The 18243-nt window shown below is 36.8% G+C and overlaps 1 protein-coding gene across 3 annotated transcripts in view; it reads left to right on the forward strand.

Moving 5' to 3' along the window:
- Positions 1–13544, forward strand: part of LOC308689812 (protein phosphatase 1H-like) — a 94798-nt gene extending 81254 nt beyond the window's left edge. For 2 of the 3 annotated variants that reach the window (XM_081363830.1, XM_081363831.1), the window contains 2 exons: positions 8657–8808; positions 12191–13544. In XM_081363830.1, coding sequence (XP_081219956.1) covers positions 8657–8808; positions 12191–12338 — 300 coding nt within the window. In that variant the 3' untranslated portion in view covers positions 12339–13544. Of the gene's footprint in view, positions 1–8656; positions 8809–10136; positions 10653–12190 lie in introns of those variants that run through there. The other variant, XM_081363829.1, reaches the window with a different exon arrangement.
- Positions 13545–18243: the final 4699 nt, after the last annotated feature.

Genomic DNA, 18243 nt, shown 5'->3' on the forward strand with positions numbered 1-18243 from the left:
TTATAAGTTGCTCCATAAACTCTTTATGGGACAAGTTACCATGTAGCTCTTTGTGCACAATGAAAGAGTTGGTGAAAGCAATGTTCAAGAAGTATAGAAAGATCTTTCTGCACCACTTCATGGTTTTGTGCTGTACAATGTAGTACTGTAACAGCTGATCAGACAGGTCAACACCCCCCATGTGTTTGTTGTAGGCAGTCACAGGTGCAGGACATGGAAATGTCTTTGTCCTCCATGTATCTTGTGTTTTCACCCTCCTCTGCGCAGTGTCTGCTGTATAAGCAGGATGGATGGTAGAACAGACAGATACCTCTCATGTGTCCATCCACTTCACAAATACACAAGTTAACGCCCCAAATCACGGGCGGCGCCATAACTGTACACAAATGCACTTCATTTCCGCCGGAAGTGGTTTGCGCAGGGTCTGCCGGTGTAAACCTTTTACAGTCTATGGTGTAAACACAGCGATTAATTGACCATTGTAGCCTAGGCCTGTCTTTTTTATTGTTGGTATCCGAACTACATCATAGGTAGGGATGGGAACTGAATTCGCATGTTTAACTGAAAGAACGAGCAGAGAGAGAGACCCGGTCGCGCGCGCGCACTCTCTCTCTTCGGAGCCAGGCGAAAGTGTAAACAAGTCTCACCGTCTCCAAACTAAGCGCTGTCTTGCTCTCTCTCCCGTGCGCATATTAATCAAAATAAAACGACATGATAGTAAAAGGTCGGAAGACCAAAGTTTTATGTGGAGCATTTTTTTTTCCTGAATTACCGCTGGGTGTGAATTGTGCTAAAATACGTTGCCTTATCTTCTCTGAAATGCGTTCTGCACATTCAGCTGCCATAAAAATCACACTCTTTTTTTTTATTTATTTATTTTTTTTTTATTGAAGATAATCAATAATACAATCAGAGAAGCAAAAGTTAAAGAAGTACATAATAAAAGAGAGAAAGAAAAAACAACACACACAATATATATATATATATATATATATATATATATATATATATATATATATATATATATATATATATATAAAATAAATAAATAAAATAGCACAGATAATGAGCAAAACACAAGATTACTAATCAAATAAACACATTAAACATAGTACAATTAGCCACAGTTTTAACAGCTTTTTTGTTTTGTATGGAAGAGATGGTAGAAATATACTGTTCCATTTCAGTTTTTAGCACCGAAAAAAGTGTTTTTTTATTAGTGAATTTGCATTTATGTATATGAAATTTGGCAACAAATAAAATTAGGTTTACTAGAAAGAGTGCATCATTGCCCTTCCCACAGTCACTAAAACAACCAAAAATTACATTTTTGTAGTACAGGGAGAACTCAGGAAGAATATTGTCAACTAAAAAAGAATTAAAGTCTTTCCAGAGCATATATGTGAATTCACAAGACCAAAATAAATGTGAAATAGTTAGTAATACAGGAGGAATAGAGACTAGGTCCGCTTGAAACAAGGATCTAATTTTGAAGTTCGATGCTTTATAAGAAGAGAAACAGACTTTACCTAACGGAAGTAGAGTTGGATCTGGAGGTGGCATTGATAATGGCAGAGAGATATCAATTGACCTGAAAAACATACGAAGACCTGAGGGCACAGCATCAAAAACTATTGAAAATTCTTTTGGGCTTACTGGAATCTTATATTTGGCAAGAAATTCTGAATAACTGTATAGTAGTCCATTCTTATTAAAGAGCTGACTGACTAATAAAATACCGTTGTTGAACCAATTATCGTAAAAAAGTGACTTGTTCTTATAAACAATATTAAAGTTGTTCCATATATAACACCTCTGTGGAGAAAAGTTGTGCTTGTAAAGCAAAGCCCATGCTAAAAGAGCCTGTTGATGGAAATTGGAGTGTTTAACTGGGATTTTTTGTATTTTATAGTTACAGAGCAGAATAAATTTTAGGCCACCTAACTGAGAAAAGACATGATGAGAAATAAAATTCCAGATGGAAGTAGGGTGTTTGAGATATTGCTTGATCCAATTTATTTTGAATGTGTTGTTGAGAGAGCTAAAATCTATTAAATTTAAGCCCCCTTTGTTGTAAGAATTCAGAACTACAGACTTACAGTACGAATATAGTGTTTTATTTTTCCATAGAAAATTAAATAACATCTTATCGACAGATTTACAAAAGGAGTTATCTACATGTAATGACTGAGCAGCATAGGTTAAACGAGAAATAACTTCCGCTTTGGTGATTAGAACTCTGCCTTTAAAAGAAAGATCTCTTTGTAACCATCGGTTGAAAACCTTTTGAGTTTTTTCAATGAGGGGAAAAAAGTTTAACTTACCTCTAGCTTCTCTATCTTTAGTGATATGAACACCAAGATATGTGACTGAATCTCTGACAGGGATATTGCACACTACGGAAGCAGAGCAGTTATTCACTGGTAACAGTTCACATTGAGATTGAGGGTGAGACCGGAAGCTTTGGAAAAAGAGCGAATCAGGTTAATCGCAACTGAAACCTGTGAAGCATCTGCCAGAAACAGGGCTGTATCATCCGCCAACTGACTGATTAAAATATGATTATTTGCAACACTAATGCCTTTAATAGGACTGTTTTTAATGTGTAAATTAAGAAGTTGGGCAGGGAGAAGGAACAGGTAAGCAGAAAGAGGATACCCTTGCCGTATTCCACGCTTTAAATCAAACCTTGGGGATGTACCATTGCTTAATTTAATAGAACCGTTTCCATTAGTGTACAAAGTTTGGACCGATCTGCAGAAGAACTGACCAAAACCAAACTTTTTTAGGGTTTCCATTATAAAATCGTGCTCTAAGGAATCAAAGGCTTTATAAAAGTCTAAGAAAAGAATAAAACTGTCTTCATGAACTAGCTCAGAGTAGTCTAATAAATCTAAAATCAATCTGACATTATTTGAGATATGTCTATTTTGCATGAACCCAGATTGGCTCTCATCAATAATAGAGTCTAGTACTGACTTCAGTAAGTATCAGAGCAAAAATCTTATAGTCATTATTTAATAAGGAAATGGGGCGCCAATTATCTAACAGGAGAGAATATTTCTTGGGCTTAGGAATGAGTGTAATTAGACCCTGACTTAACGTAGGTGGTAAGGAACCTCTATAAACACTCTCAGCAAAAACTTCTTTTAAAAATGGGGCCGCTAGGCTCAGAGAAAAATGCTTATAAAATTCGGCAGTAAAGCCGTCCGGTCCGGGTGATTTATTAATTTTTAGTTGATTAATGGCATTAGTAATTTCATTTAGAGAAATAGAGGCATCGCAAAAGTCACAATTGGCTTCAGAAATCTGATTGATATTAGGAATAGAATTAAAAAAACTTGTGGTATCTTGAGGACAATATCTTGAGGTGTAAAGATCACTGTAAAAACCAGCACAATACTTGGCAATTTTCTTTGAATCGTCAGTAATTGTTCCATCAATTCTTAATTGCTGAATGGTGTTATTTTTTGATTGCTGCTTTTCTAGTCTAAAGAAATATGCAGAATTCTGCTCGCCCTCTTCGAGCCACTTACGGCGAGATCTAACAAAAGCACCTTCCGCTTTTCGTTTATATATCTCTTCCAACCTATGCTGCTGATTAGTAAGCTCCAACTGTTCTGACTCAGTAAGTACATCTAAAGGCTTAGAAGTTAAGGATGCAATTTTAAGTATAGTGTCGGTTTCCTCTGTTTTTCTTTTTTTTAGCTAAATCACTACTGTATTTCCTGAGAAATTTAGCAATTTCGTACTTTAACAACTCCCAGTTTATGCTGAAAAAATTCTCATTTTGAGCTTTGTCCCAGTAAAGCCGAATAAAACTCTCAATCTTAGAAGTCACTTCCTTGTGTTTAAGGAGTGTACTATTAAGTTTCCAATAAGAGGTTTTAGGAGAACCGGGAGAGAGAGAAGGAATGAGAATTTGAACAGTCTTATGATCAGTTAGGGGCGATGGTAGAATGTTCGCAGCTACATTTTTCAGATCCTTGGATATAAGCCAGAAATCAATGCGAGACTGCCTTGCTAACGATTTGTTGCTCCATGTATGATTTCTGTAGCGGGTGAGTATCTCTCCATATGTTGGTTAAATTAAAACTATGTAAGAGCGCCTTCACATAAATATTAGAGGAGTCCGCATTCCTTGCAGGCAACCTATCCAGGCAATTATCTAACACGGTATTAAAATCTCCGCCCAAAACGATAAAAGAATTTGGGAATTTAGATAACCAGTAAAGGAGTCGTTCTTCCAATTTATCAAAAAACTGTTGTTCTCTGTTTGAGAATTGAAGCCATAAGCATTAACTATAATATAATTTACGCTTGCAATTTCTAGAACTAGAATTATGTAATGACCGCTTTTGTCACAGTCAGAATTTAAGACTTTTCCACTAAAGCGGTTTTTTAAAATACAAACACCAGCTGAGCGCTCAGATCCGTGAGACAGCCACAGGTCACCGGTACAGGTCATATCTGGATGATCTCTTGTCGCAGATCCTGCTGATCGTTCTCTTCTAGGCTGTAGAGCTTGAGATTCCAGCGTCGGGAGTACGCTTCTAATTGAGAAACACGCTGCTCAGTCTTGTCAGTATTTACTTTGCAAGCCTCAATCCGCGATTCACAGCGATCAACTCTCTCTTTAACGCTTTTTACTTCAGCACAAACAGCATCAAAGGAATCTTTAATACCGGCGATCTGCTTGGTGTTTTCTGTAACTGCCATCTTCACGTCGGCAATCACCATGGAGTTGTCACTGACCAACTTTTCCAAGGCATCTGACCTGTGGTTTATCAGCTGAGAGAGGGAGGAAAGCTGGGAGAGGATTGCGTCAGTTGTCGTATCTTCCACACGTCTCCATTTAGGTGCAGGTGATTTAACCGGGGTGATGGGAAGTGTCGGAAAATGATCATCCACTAACGAGACCTTCAGTACCTCCGTGTCTGACTCGAGGTAGTTGTGCATGTTGTCAATGAGCATATTGTTTGCATCTCATTGTTTGCTCAGTGGGAACTAACGTTTCAGCCATGTTGGTAACGTTAGAACACGCGCTAGCAAGCGCTTTTTTAGCGCCGCTCTTCCTCTTCTCCTGAGGCTTAATTTTACCAGCAAATGTAACCAGAATACAGCCCGACAAACGCGGTACATGAAATAAAAGCAAAAAGTCAGTTTTGTATACACTTTAACTATATGGAAAACAGTTCGGTTTGCGGAGCTCAGAGAAACACGTCCATTCAGAGCGCCATCTTGGTCGACCCCCTAAAAATCACACTCTTAATAAACGTAAAAACCTATCCAGTGATGTAATGTTTTCTGTGTTGACACAAACCTTGTGGGATTTCCATGTTCTAACTGCTGGGATAATCACACAATGCCTATGACATGTCCAATTCGCGAACTAATGACTCATTTGAACCGATTCATTTTAATGAATAGTTAAAACCTGTCTATGTTTTTTTTTTTTTTTTTTTTTTTTATTAACGAAGCAAATACAAACAAATCAGGTACAATGTAAAAGTCTTACTACGAACTAACAGTGCACATCCTAGAAAATAAATAAATAAATTAAATTAAATAAAAAAGAACAGAAGAATATGGAGCATGTTATAAATGGCACAAATGGCATTTACATATTCAAAAGAAAATTAATTAAAAGGGCAATTATTCAATAAGATTGTTTATAAAAGAAGCCAGTTTCTCAGCATTCTTGTTATTAATCATTAATGCTGTCTATGGTTAAAACAACTGATCTTTCCAACTGAACTCACGAGACGTCTGAATCGATGTATAACTAATCGGTAACACTTTACAATAAGGTTCCATTTATTACAGAAATTACATAAAAAGTACAGTTTTTTGCCGAAAAAGCATATGAATACTTTTTCCACACAGTGCTATCAGGAATCGATAAGAAAATCGTAAAAAAATGTAAACAATGGAGTGCATGGACATTGCCTCTTCGTAGCTGGTTTGTGGTCGTAGCACTCTCTATCTAACCAATCGTTCAGGTGCTTTCTCGAGTGTTTGCAACCAACTACCGCACACGCCGTTCCCGAATCACTTTTCTTCATGTTGTAATTGTTATATCCTCTTTGTCACTGCGATATCAGTGCTTTGTCGGCACAACGGAGCTAGCTAGCAAAACAAACCAAGCCCGCCAGAACGGAAGTGGATTGCATTGATGAGAGGAGTTTAGGATGTAGAGTGGAAACGGCTCAAAAACCTGTGTATACAAGAGGTCCATCCCGAATCCACCTGATGGATCCCCTGGCAGATTTTTTAGAGAGTGAATTAGCTGCATTCTGAGGGCAGTCCTTCCTGTTGTCCCTGTAAGTCCCACATGCACCAAACTTCATTGCAAACAAGTCTTTGAGGAGCTTTGGACTTGTATAAATATTGTCCATGTACACATGGTACCCAGAACCCAAAAATGTGTGGTCTAAAAGAGATGTTACAGCATCATATGACAGTCCATGGCCTGTGGGAATGTTGTTCTTTCCTGTGTACACAGAAAAGTCCACAGTGTATCCATTCGATGAGTCTACAAGAACAAACAACTTGAAACCCCATCTGGCTGGCTTGGCTTTCATGTACTGCGTCATACCCGTATGTGCATTGCATGCCACCATTCTTTCATCCACAGCTAAGTTTCTTTTAGGATGATAGATGGATTTACAAGCATAACGGATAGTGTCCATGAGAGGTTTGACCCTGAAAAGACGGTCATGTTCAGCTGTGCCCCTCTTTCTGTCATTATCCATATCTGCATCTGGGTGACTCATGTGCACATTCCATGAAATGGTGCGGTATCTGTCCCGGGACATAACTGTAGCTGGAAAGGGTACGGAGAAAACACTGCTTTGCCGCCAGTAGTCCCTGATGGAGCTGACCTTCACCATGGCCATGTAGAACAGCAACCCAATGTATCGGTACATCTCACTGATGCTGATATCTGTCCATTTATATTTGCAGCCCTTTGCAGTTGCCTTGGCAGCCTGTGATTGTTGCCAAGCCAGCCATTGATGTTGTGGCACAGAGTTGACACAGCGCTTTCTGAAAAAAATTGTTTGAATAGACTCATGGGCGAATGTGAGTCAATAGAGTTCAGTTGCGGACTTGCGGTCCAGTTTCCCGTGCAGGACGGAATCTTACAGTCTGTGGAACCATGTCAACATCAGTCTCTGTTTTCCATGCCAGAGTGGACTGCCTTTTGCTTGCCTGCCTTGGCTCTCTTCGGGACAGGTGCTTGGACATATTCATTGTCACATCTGTAAAAAACAAAACAAAACAAAACAAAACAAAACAAAAAACACTGTGAGCAGGCTGATAACACAATCAAAGACACTGTATTATTATCATTATCGATCACTAATGGCCATGGATAAAAAAAGACAACAGTTTTTGTAATATCACACAAGAATATGTACTTTTATATTATGACGATGTAAACACAATTATATTTCATCTGTAAATATTACGTTTGTGGACTTACTCAGTATGATTCTCGATCGCACTGAAAACTGAACGACACCATCGTGCACCTCTGCAAGATGCTGGAGAAGGAGAGCTAGATGCAGCCACATTCCTAAAAAACAACAACAACAACAACAACAACAACAACAACAACAAAAAAACTGTTAGCATACATTATCCAAAGTAAACTGATGGGCAATTAATTGTTATGGACGCACAATGTATGTATATATCTGTTTATGGTCCATAGGACGGAGAAATATCTATTTATGGGCCGTAAACCGCGTCACCGCGAGTATCTGTTTATGGGCCATATAGACCGCACGCAATGAATGGATCGTTCGCGAACTACACATCGCTACATTTCAAACACTTACACCTGTATTCACAAACATCTGTGCATAAGGCAGTATTGAAGCATGATAAGCAGTGTCATAGTCTAACCAAAACCATACATTTATATATATAATGTCTAGTATTTAGACAGTAGACGTAGGCTATCACATATTTTACCGGAGGCTGAAATATATTTAGACTAAATCACATTACACTTAAGCAGATAGGCTATTCGCAAATAAGCTACATTAAACATAAGGCAGTATTTTAGCATGATAATCAGTGTTATAAGCTAATCAAAACTGAGTAAAATATATTTAATATACAAATATGTTTAGAGAGTAATATCACATTGAAAAAGTTTACACTTGAGCATATACACGAATGTCAGGGATATTGTAAGGCAATCTTTCCTGTAAGATGTCAAAAGCTATCCAAAACTAAGCAAAATATAGTCTGAAAATTCATATGAGTTCTATATTATCAGAAAAGGAATTATATAACAGTAAACAACTTACTCCGAACTTGTATCCTCGGCGGGATCAATTCGCTCTTGAAAATGCACCCGTTTGTCGTCCGAGTTGCAATCTTCCTCTGAGGAAAAGATGAATTCTTCCTCGCTGTCCAGAATCATCTGAAGGGCGTCTTTATCTGGGAAGCGTGCCATACTCAAAACGCGATGAACTATCAGTGAATCGGATGAAGAAACTGTTTTTATGGCATTGATCGGGGGGCATGTGCGATGCATAGATCACCTAAACTATTTACCATGTGAATAGCGCCGGGAGCGTGGCGGCCTCAGCTCATTAAGCTCTTATGATTCACACTGAATGAAGATGAACTTTCTTTGCAGGTTAAAGTGTATAACCTGACACAATATGTGCATGGAGCAGATGATGTGCTAGTCATGGGAACTGATGGCCTGTGGGATGTCCTTTCTAATGAGGAAGTAGCAGAGACTGTCACCTCATTCCTGGCCAACTGTGATCCCGATGACCTTAACAGGTTTTTATGGTTTTGATTATGTGCCCTTATCTGTGCCCTGTCATGCATTATAATTAATCATTATGGCACAAGACTTTTGACTTTTTGTTTTTATCTGGTTCTTCTGTGGTAGGTTATATATGGCACTTTGAACTGAAATAATTTGGCAAAGTGATGTGAAACTCTAGCCTGGCAAGCCAGACCTACATCAAGATGTTAGGTCTGGCAACTCACCATAGACACGGGTCAATCCGAGGGGTGGGATAAACGGCTGTCTTTCAAATTTTCTCTGCACAATAGGACAGCGCTTCAACCAACCAGAGCGTTTTCCCAACAGCGGAGCTAACGTTAGTTGATAGATTCAACTTTTGAATTGGCCGGCAAAACTACGAACACGTCTTCCTTTTTTAAGAATGACTTAAGTGCCGTTCTTTGCTCTTTTCTCTAAGAAAAACTTAAAGGAGAACTCCGGTCAATTTTAACATTGAGCTCATTTTTTTGTACATTTGGAGTGCTGTCAATACAGAGAACAACGACAAAAATCGGTGTTGCCTACACCGAGTTATTCTATTTTTAAAATTTGCACCCTGTTGACTTCAATGGGGCAAGTTTTAAACCTGCTTTTAGCCTCTTAACATCCTTGATGTGTCATTACAAGTGCACAGAAAATGTGAGTGATTCCTTCAGAGTGAACACGAGTGAATCTGACTGCAGTAGATGTGAAAGATATGTATAAAAATGATGTTATTTAAGCCAGCGCAAATACCTGTGTTTACATCCTGTTTTCGGTGGAAGTCCAAAGTAGTCGATTGCCGAGTTCACGCGCATAGGTTTAGTTACCTATGATCACGCGCGTGAACTCGGCAATCGACTACTTTGGACTTCCACCGAAAACAGGATGTAAACACAGGTATTTGCGCTGGCTTAAATAACATCATTTTTATACATATCTTTCACATCTACTGCAGTCAGATTCACTCGTGTTCACTCTGAAGGAATCACTCACATTTTCTGTGCACTTGTGTGACGGCCCGAGTGGTGGCCGCACAAGAGCGGTAATGTGGATGTACATGCACGCACATACACACACGCCAACAAGCATACATTTACATAAAGGATTTACATTTTAAGAATTTTTATTTAAACTTATTTTGTTATTTATATTAATTTGTTTCAGTATAATGATGGATCATAATAATCACACAAAACAAACCATATTAATTATTTCTTTATTGTTAGGTTTTCACATGTTTACATTTATAGCACATTTTATATACATTGTTACTGATTTGAAGTGCACACAAATTAGTTACGTTGTATATGTTACTTATATTTGTTTCTATTTTGAGTTTAAGTTTACCGTTTGTGAGGAACTTCAGACATGGTCCGCTGCAGCCGCATCCTGGCGTAACAAGGATTAGAGTCCGGGCAGGAACAGAGAATTTAAACGTTATTGGTTCCGCCCGAACATACCATTTGCTGGAATTGCCCGGGGAAGGAAGAAACGTTAATGTCTTTGTCAATTGATTTATTTGGTTGTACATTTATAATATTTGATTACATTTTGCTTTCCTTATCTTTATTTATTGTATACCTTTGTTTGATTTGACTTTGATTTACTTATAGTTATATGTTGAATGTAAAGTTGAATTGTTTCCCCTCTTAATTTGTAATGGGCCCATCCTTTCCTTTATAAGCTGTTGCTTTGTTCAATTGAGCAGGTCAGTAGTTTTAGTTGTTTGTTTGTTTTTTTTGTCTAATTGTTTGATCTCATTTTCTGTTTGTTTATTTTTATTGTAAGAAGTGTATGAGTTTGTAAAGTTATTTTTTTTCTTGGGTTCAAATAAAGACCCATTTTCTTTTGCAAAGCTTGTGTTCCTTGTTCTTGCCTCTTGGTCCCTCACAACTTGTAATGACACATCAACGATGTTAAATAGGCTAAAAGCAGGTTTAAAACTTGCCCCATTGAAGTCAACAGGGTGCAAATTTTAAAAATAGAATAACTCGGTGTAGGCAACACCGATTTTTGTCGTTGTTCTCTGTATTGACTGCACTCCAAATGTACCAAAAAATGAAAAAAAAGTTCTCCTTTAACTCCAAGTCCTCCAGAGTCGCGGCTAAAGCCGATTCGAAAGACTGTTCGCCAGCAGTAGCAGCCACCATTCTTTGTTTTCAAGTAGCAGGGAACCATCGCAACTCTGTCGTCATTATGTTAAGCCCGCCCCGCCTACTCTGTACACAATGTGATTGGCCTGACCCAATTTAGGTTTTTACAGCTCCGAAAGTCAACGGAGAGTTGCTAGACTACCCTGGTTGCAAAATAAATTTTGCTGCCACTAGGGTGCGTCTAGATTTCTAGGCTAGTGGAACTCTGTTAATTTGCTGTTAAGACCTGGAACTAGCGACATACTGTAGCAATCCAGCTCTTAATAAACAATCACTGCTTGGCCAATCACAATAAAGCATTTAGAAGTGCTATGTATATTCATTAGTTAGTTACTAATTTATTTCACTTCACAGATGCTTTGCCAAAGCAATGGTGAATATCACAACATTAGAAACCTTTTATGTTTTATGTATTTGTTTTGTTTGTTTTTTTGGAGAAATGTACAAATATTTTCAGATCATTATAAAACTGTGGCGGGACTCCAGAGACTGCGTAGATTATATCAAGTGCAAATAGCCTTGTATTCGTCAAATACTTGTTGGCTGAGGCTATTTACACTAACTCCGCCTACCACTGTCTGATTGAGCCAGACAAAATTACCAAAAGAAATCCCAGAGATAACTGGAGCAGTGGTGTAGAAAGTAAGGCAGGTGGATTCGTGACCAACCCGAGTTCGAATAAACTTTTTTCCGAACTCATTCTCCTCTTTTCCATCGTATATCAGCTGGCATTTAATTTATTTAAAAATTAAGAAATTATTTTAAAAATGGAAATAAAGTGCCAAACGTGGATTAATAGTGGAAATGTAGTGATATAACGGGAAGATTTAGAAGTAGGTATAAGGGAGGGCTTTCGGGCAGGGACAAGTAGTGTCAAATGTCAAATTTAATCATTTAATCAAATTTAATCATTTTATTGTATTCTGGTTTATAATATAGTACACTGGGGTGCAAATAATATCTGCCATTATTTGCATGAACTATAAATAACATATAACAACTATTTACACTTATTAGTGTGAATAAAATACTGCTATTTTCACTTAGTGTAAAGAAATTACTTTTGTTGTTATTTACATTTAGAGTATTTAGCATCTATTGCTTTTGCATATAGTGTATAAAAAATAACATATATCACTATTTACTCTTAGTGCAAATAACTGTTGCCAACATAATCATAATCATCATGTTCATAATCTAAGTCTATATATGCTTTAAGTGTGTGTTGTGACCACAGATACACAATGGCAGCCCAGGACCTGGTGATGCGAGCCAGAGGGGTTCTGAGGAACCAGGGCTGGCGAATCGACAACGATCGGCTTGGCTCTGGGGATGACATTTCGGTTTATATAATTCCCCTGATGTTTGGTAACCGTCAACCATAGTAGGTTACTGCCCAGCACTTCTTTCACACGTACCATGATATGTCTAAACTTACTTCCTCCCTTCTCTCTTTGGGTCAGTATAATGTGGTAAATGAGCAGTCATCTACAATAGTGACAACCATCACAACACCCAGGAACACTGTATTTCCTCTTCTAAGCATGCTAGAAATGTTAATACCTGAACCCCTTTTCATGTGACCCCAGACTGTTTCAGCACAGCCTTGGGAGTTTTTAGATTTTTTTTTCTTTCTTTCTTTCTTTCTTTCTTTCTTTCTTTCTTTCTTTCTTTCTTTCTTTCTTTCTTTCTTTCTTTCTTTCTTTCTTTTTTTTATCCAGGGTTATCAGTAGGGATATTTCTATATACCAAGTGTATATATATACATGTATATATTAGTGCTGTCAATGTTGCAATTAATTTTTCCAGTTTAACGTGTTAAAATATTCATAATTACCGCAGCATCAGGTTTTTTTTTCTGTCATCTTTTGGCTAGCTGATCACGCTCTTATTCATGCAAATGCTTTTAAACCATTCAAGTGTGACAAAAGAGAATACGGCGTATATGAATTTTCTGTTTATGTGACACACACACAACGCACAGAAAGACTAGTATCATGCAACAGACTGAAAGAGAATCGAGTTCTCTTTCACGCTTGAACGAACAATAACATACACAATTATGCCAAACTGTCCGTTTTGTCGAGTATCCTCATAAGACCAGTCTTAAATGAGTTAACCAAAGTCTGAAATAAAGCTAAAGAGTTGTGAGAAACTGGGACACGTGTGAGATCCACGTCATGTGCAGCAGCAGCACATCTTAAAGTGGACAGACACTAATTCTCTCTGGCATTATTGTTAAACAAAGAACAAAGGAAACAGAGAAAATTACTATAACGATTCATCTATATTTAATTTTTCATTTATGCAGTGCAGACTGTTTGATAACTTAATTTCAATTTCTCTATATTTTACATGGCACAGGTAAATATGATTTTTTTTATGGGTTTATGTGAGGACTGTTTTAAGTTGTTAAGTTAAGTTGTCTCCTGTTTTAAATTATAGCTTTCAATTACACTGTAATGTTGCATAGCTATAATTTATGTTAAACACTGAAAAAAAAATCAATTTCATTGAGACATCATGTAGCTGTTTTAGTATCAGTGAGACTGCCCTTCATTCATAAAAATATACTATTAAACAAGTATTTCAAATATAGACTACTGTCTTTATGTTGTTTCTACATTCATTTGGAGATTAACTGTGAAATTATTATATTATAAAATATTAAAACTTATAATAACTTATATTAAAAACTTTAATCACAGAAAGCGTGTGATTAATCTAGTTAATTGTTTTAATCGATTGACAGTACTAATATATAAATATGTTCTGTGGAACAATAATACACTTTTCCTTAGTGATATATAGAAGTGTATATAGAAAGGACAGTAACTTACAATCTGATTTTAATGAATTTGGTTGATATTTGGTAGCTATAAATAATTCTTAAACAGTGTGTTTTTGTTTTATTTTGTTTTGGTTTTGATTGTCTCCAAAAGTGTTGTACTGTAATAGTGTTTTCATGTTATTGGTCTGACATCATTCCTGTCCTCTATATAGGATATCTTATTTGCAATCAGATTCCTGTATGGAACTCGTTTGGTAAACCCACAGTACTTAACAGAATGTAAATTTAACTCATTTAACATAAAGTCCACAATCTGAACCACTATTACATTACAAATCTGAATCGCACCAGCATTAAAATAAAGGTTAAACTTTATTTCCATAGTCCACTTTAGACTTTTTTCTAACTATAAGTAACTTTGCAGCTACGTCAGCTCTCATCAATTTGCAATTACATGTCAACTTACTCTCATTAGATTATTAGTTGGGTTAGGGTGTAGGAACATTAATGAACAAGGCCACCCCAAATGTGCTCAGCAACACATTCCAGAGAACTCATCTCCCATTTCCAGCAGATATTTAATTGAACTCATTCCTTTGGCTTAAACAGACAGCAGTATCAACAAATAAGCTTTATTAGTCACTAAGATTTGATTTTACAGGTCTTATTTATCATGTATATTTTTATGTTTTCTGTTGAGTTATTCCTTTGTGGTAAACAGTGAACTGCAGCCTTTTTATTAACTTCTACCTCATTTACAGGAGATACCTTTGATATGTCTTTGATGGTTAAAAGATTTCCTGGAGGTTGATGTGACTTAGGGTGTTTTCAGACCTGTAGATTGTTTGCTTTGTTCAGAAATAGGGACTTCATTTGTCACAATGTTGCATTTGCAAATTGCAATGTTACAATATTGGTTCGGTTCGCTTTCACAAGGCAACATTTCAAGGTGTAGCAAAAGTGTTTATGCAAGTCATATGTGAGGAAAAACTGTCCTCTTATTCGTCAGGGTTTCCTCTGCGTCATCCGTCAAGACAGATTGACAAGCTCGCTTATATATATATATATATATATATATTGAATTATTTTTAAAACTATATATAATTTAGAGTGGGAATTAAGGCTTCGTCGGGACAGCATTCTTGCAATGCACAGAGAAGAGCAAATACACAACATTTTAAGGTGGAGAGGCGCTCTGGTTTTCAACCACAAAAACTCACAGAATCAGACAGTGCTTCTTTTTATATCACACGTTTTCCAGCATGAATTATGATACTGCTTGGTTTGTTGGTTAATTGGGTCGGATTGCTTTCTCACCTCAACCAAACTGCCCCAGGGTTCATTTTCTATCGGGCCAAGACCACCTTGTTCAGGCGATCTCGGAGCAATTGTTTTAGTTCATATCCGAGCGGGATTGCCATATTTCATATATGCCTTTTAGGACATTTAGGACTCCATTCATCCTCCGTTAAAAGTCACCATTTCTGTGCAACTTTATGAATGTGTGTGTGTGTTCATTAGATTAGTTTAGAGTAGTTCGATAACGTCTTATTTGATTTTACAGACAAGTGACAGTAATGCCATAAACTGTCCATTTTGTTACCTTGCTCGTATCAGTGGACACGACTTTATAATATTACACCTATTATCATTGGCCACAGGAATAATATTTTGTCTAGAATTGGTCAAATACTCTTCTTTCAACTTAACGGTGGACAAATAGTTGATAACGTGTTAAAGGGTTAGTTCACCCAAAAATGAAAATTTTGTCATTAATTACTCACCCTCATGTCGTTCCAAACCCAGAAGACCTTCGCTTCCGCATTCTACGTCAGAACGTAGGCTCACTATTGTCCGACGCAGGTCAGGTGAGCACCACATTTTTGGGGTTTTTGAACACAAAAAGTATTCTCGTCGCTTCATAATATTAAGGTTGAACCACTGTAGTCACATGAACTATTTAACTATGTCTTTACTACCTTTTTGAGCCTTGAAAGTTGCAATGACGTTGCTGCCTATGGGTGGTTCAGAAAGCTCTCAGATTTCATCAAAAATATCTTAATTTGTGTTCTAAAGATGAACGAAGGTCTTATGGGTTTGGAATGCCATGAGGGTGAGTAATTAATGACAGAAATTTCATTTTTGGTTGTTCTACGTGATCCCATGTTTCAAACTTTAGTTAGTGTGTAATGTTGTTGTTAGAGTATAAATAATATCTGTAAAATTATAAAGCTCAAAGTTCAATGCCAAGCGAGATATTTTATTTAACAGAAGTTGACTACATAAAACGGCTCGATTGGACTACACCCCTCTACTTCCTGCATTAGTGACATCACCAGAACCGTGTTTAGACTAACCTCCGCCCACAGGAATGCTCCCTCAACTCTACTGGCTACTTGCGCACTTCTTATAACTTAGCCTACTGTGTTTACTCAGCTCTTACGGTGATTTTCTGAAGTAAAAAATTACTATTACTCACATTAAAAACAGTATTAAAATTACTCCTCTTTTGTGTGATGTGTGTTGTGTGATTTGAAACTCATCAGTACATGTTTGATCATCATTCGGACCTGGTCCGAAACAGCAGACTTGTAGGCTCTTAATAAATAATGGATACATACAAGCAGATGACAAATCCGTTATAATAACCGTAATTAAACTACTAAACTATACCTGTTTCATCTCTATACAGCACTCTGACTCTGTAGGCATTATTGTCCGACTCGAAATGAACGCCGTTACTGAGAGTTTCTGATGTTATCATCATTCCGTGAGATGAAATTGTCCTGAGAGACTGAGCGCGAGCTCATGAAGCTCCGCCCCCTGTGCCGTCCAGCAGCAGCTTTTTAAACATTTGAACATGCTGTAAAAAATGATCTGTTGGGTATTTTGAGCTCAAACTTCACATACACACTCTGGGGACATCAGAGACTTATTTTACATCTTGTGAAAAGGGGCATATAACAGGACCTTTAATAATTTACTTACTGTATGAATTCGATTCTGATTCCCTGTGATTCAAATATTGCCTTTGAGTTAAACTGATCTGATTTCTCTTACAAGGGTTGAATCAATGAATGAATGAATGAATTAATGCATTTAGATAGCACTTTTTTCTTTTGTACTACTGTACACAGAGCGCTTTACAATCATATCAGGGATGCCACTTGAAAAATGCAAAGGCAGCCACGGCACCACACACCAGCTATAGATGGAGAGGTGAGAGATTGATCGAGGCAATTTAGTTAGTAAAATGTTGACACTTGCAAAATTACTTATATTCAGTTGGATGTCTATTGGGGGACCAGCAAAATAAAGTGTTAGCAGATATTAAGCAAACATTCTACTAATACTCTAATGACTGGTAGTTGGTGTGTAGAGTTACTTATAGTTAGTAAATGTCTAAAGTGGACTATCAAAATAAAGTGTTAATATCAATGTACTAATCCATCACCAGAATTTATATCAGGGAGAGTTTGAAAGTGAGAGGATGTTTCTATGTTTGCTGATATACATTCAGATGTTAAAATCTTTACTGTCATAACTTGAATAAGTATATTGTATTCAAGTACTTGAAACAAATATTTCTATTTTGAGTATGGTATACCGAGGACATTTCTTGCAATCTGGTCACCACATTTAAAGAACACAATAGTTTTTTTTACAATAGTTTTTGTCTTTTTTTTTTTTTTTTTTTTGACCAAGCTGATTTGAATTTTGATTTATAGATGTGAAGAGGGCCATTTTGTCTTAAATGTTTGCTCTTTACTTTATTTTGTGCTTCTGGAACACCTAAAATATTTGGTTTTCATTGCATGCCATAACATTTATTCAAAAACAAACAAAAAAATGTAAATACTAAAACATTTTTCCTTTTCAGGTTACAATTACATTTGCAACATGCTGTTGTGCTGATTATGCCTCAGTGTTTTTTAACTGTCACCTTGCTTTGTCATCTCCTATATGTTGTTTACAGAACTATAATAAACAACCCAGAGAACCATTTACATACTTGATTCACCATTGTGAAAGTGTAATGTATATTTTGTAACATGAAAATTAATTATATTTTTAATGTTTGTTACTTTAAAAACAAGAGACCACATATTTCTGTATTTCAAAAAATAAAGACTATGATGGTTTCTCTGTGTCTGTACTGGTATTTTCTGCAAATTAAGAATGTTAAATGTTCATTCTGTCACAGAACAAAATATAAAACAAAGACAAAAGATTAACTCAATAGCAGGGTTTATTGACGGTAGGCAGGAATACAGGAACACGTGTAAATAATAGATACAATGTAAGACACATGCAAGTAGATCACTTAGCTAGGGGATTGCAGGAGATAAACACAAGCAACAACTCAATGGGAGTTTACACAACGGAGAGTCAGTGCTGGTCATTTGGCAATGGAGGAGGAACAAAGAAACAACAGTGGAGTATTTGCATTACAAAGCAGATGCATTACAAAGAGATAAAAAAAGGTAAACAAACAGGAG

Source organism: Scardinius erythrophthalmus, assembly GCF_964197995.2.
Source record: "Scardinius erythrophthalmus genome assembly, chromosome: 4".
In the NCBI taxonomy this organism is placed as follows: domain Eukaryota; kingdom Metazoa; phylum Chordata; class Actinopteri; order Cypriniformes; family Leuciscidae; genus Scardinius; species Scardinius erythrophthalmus.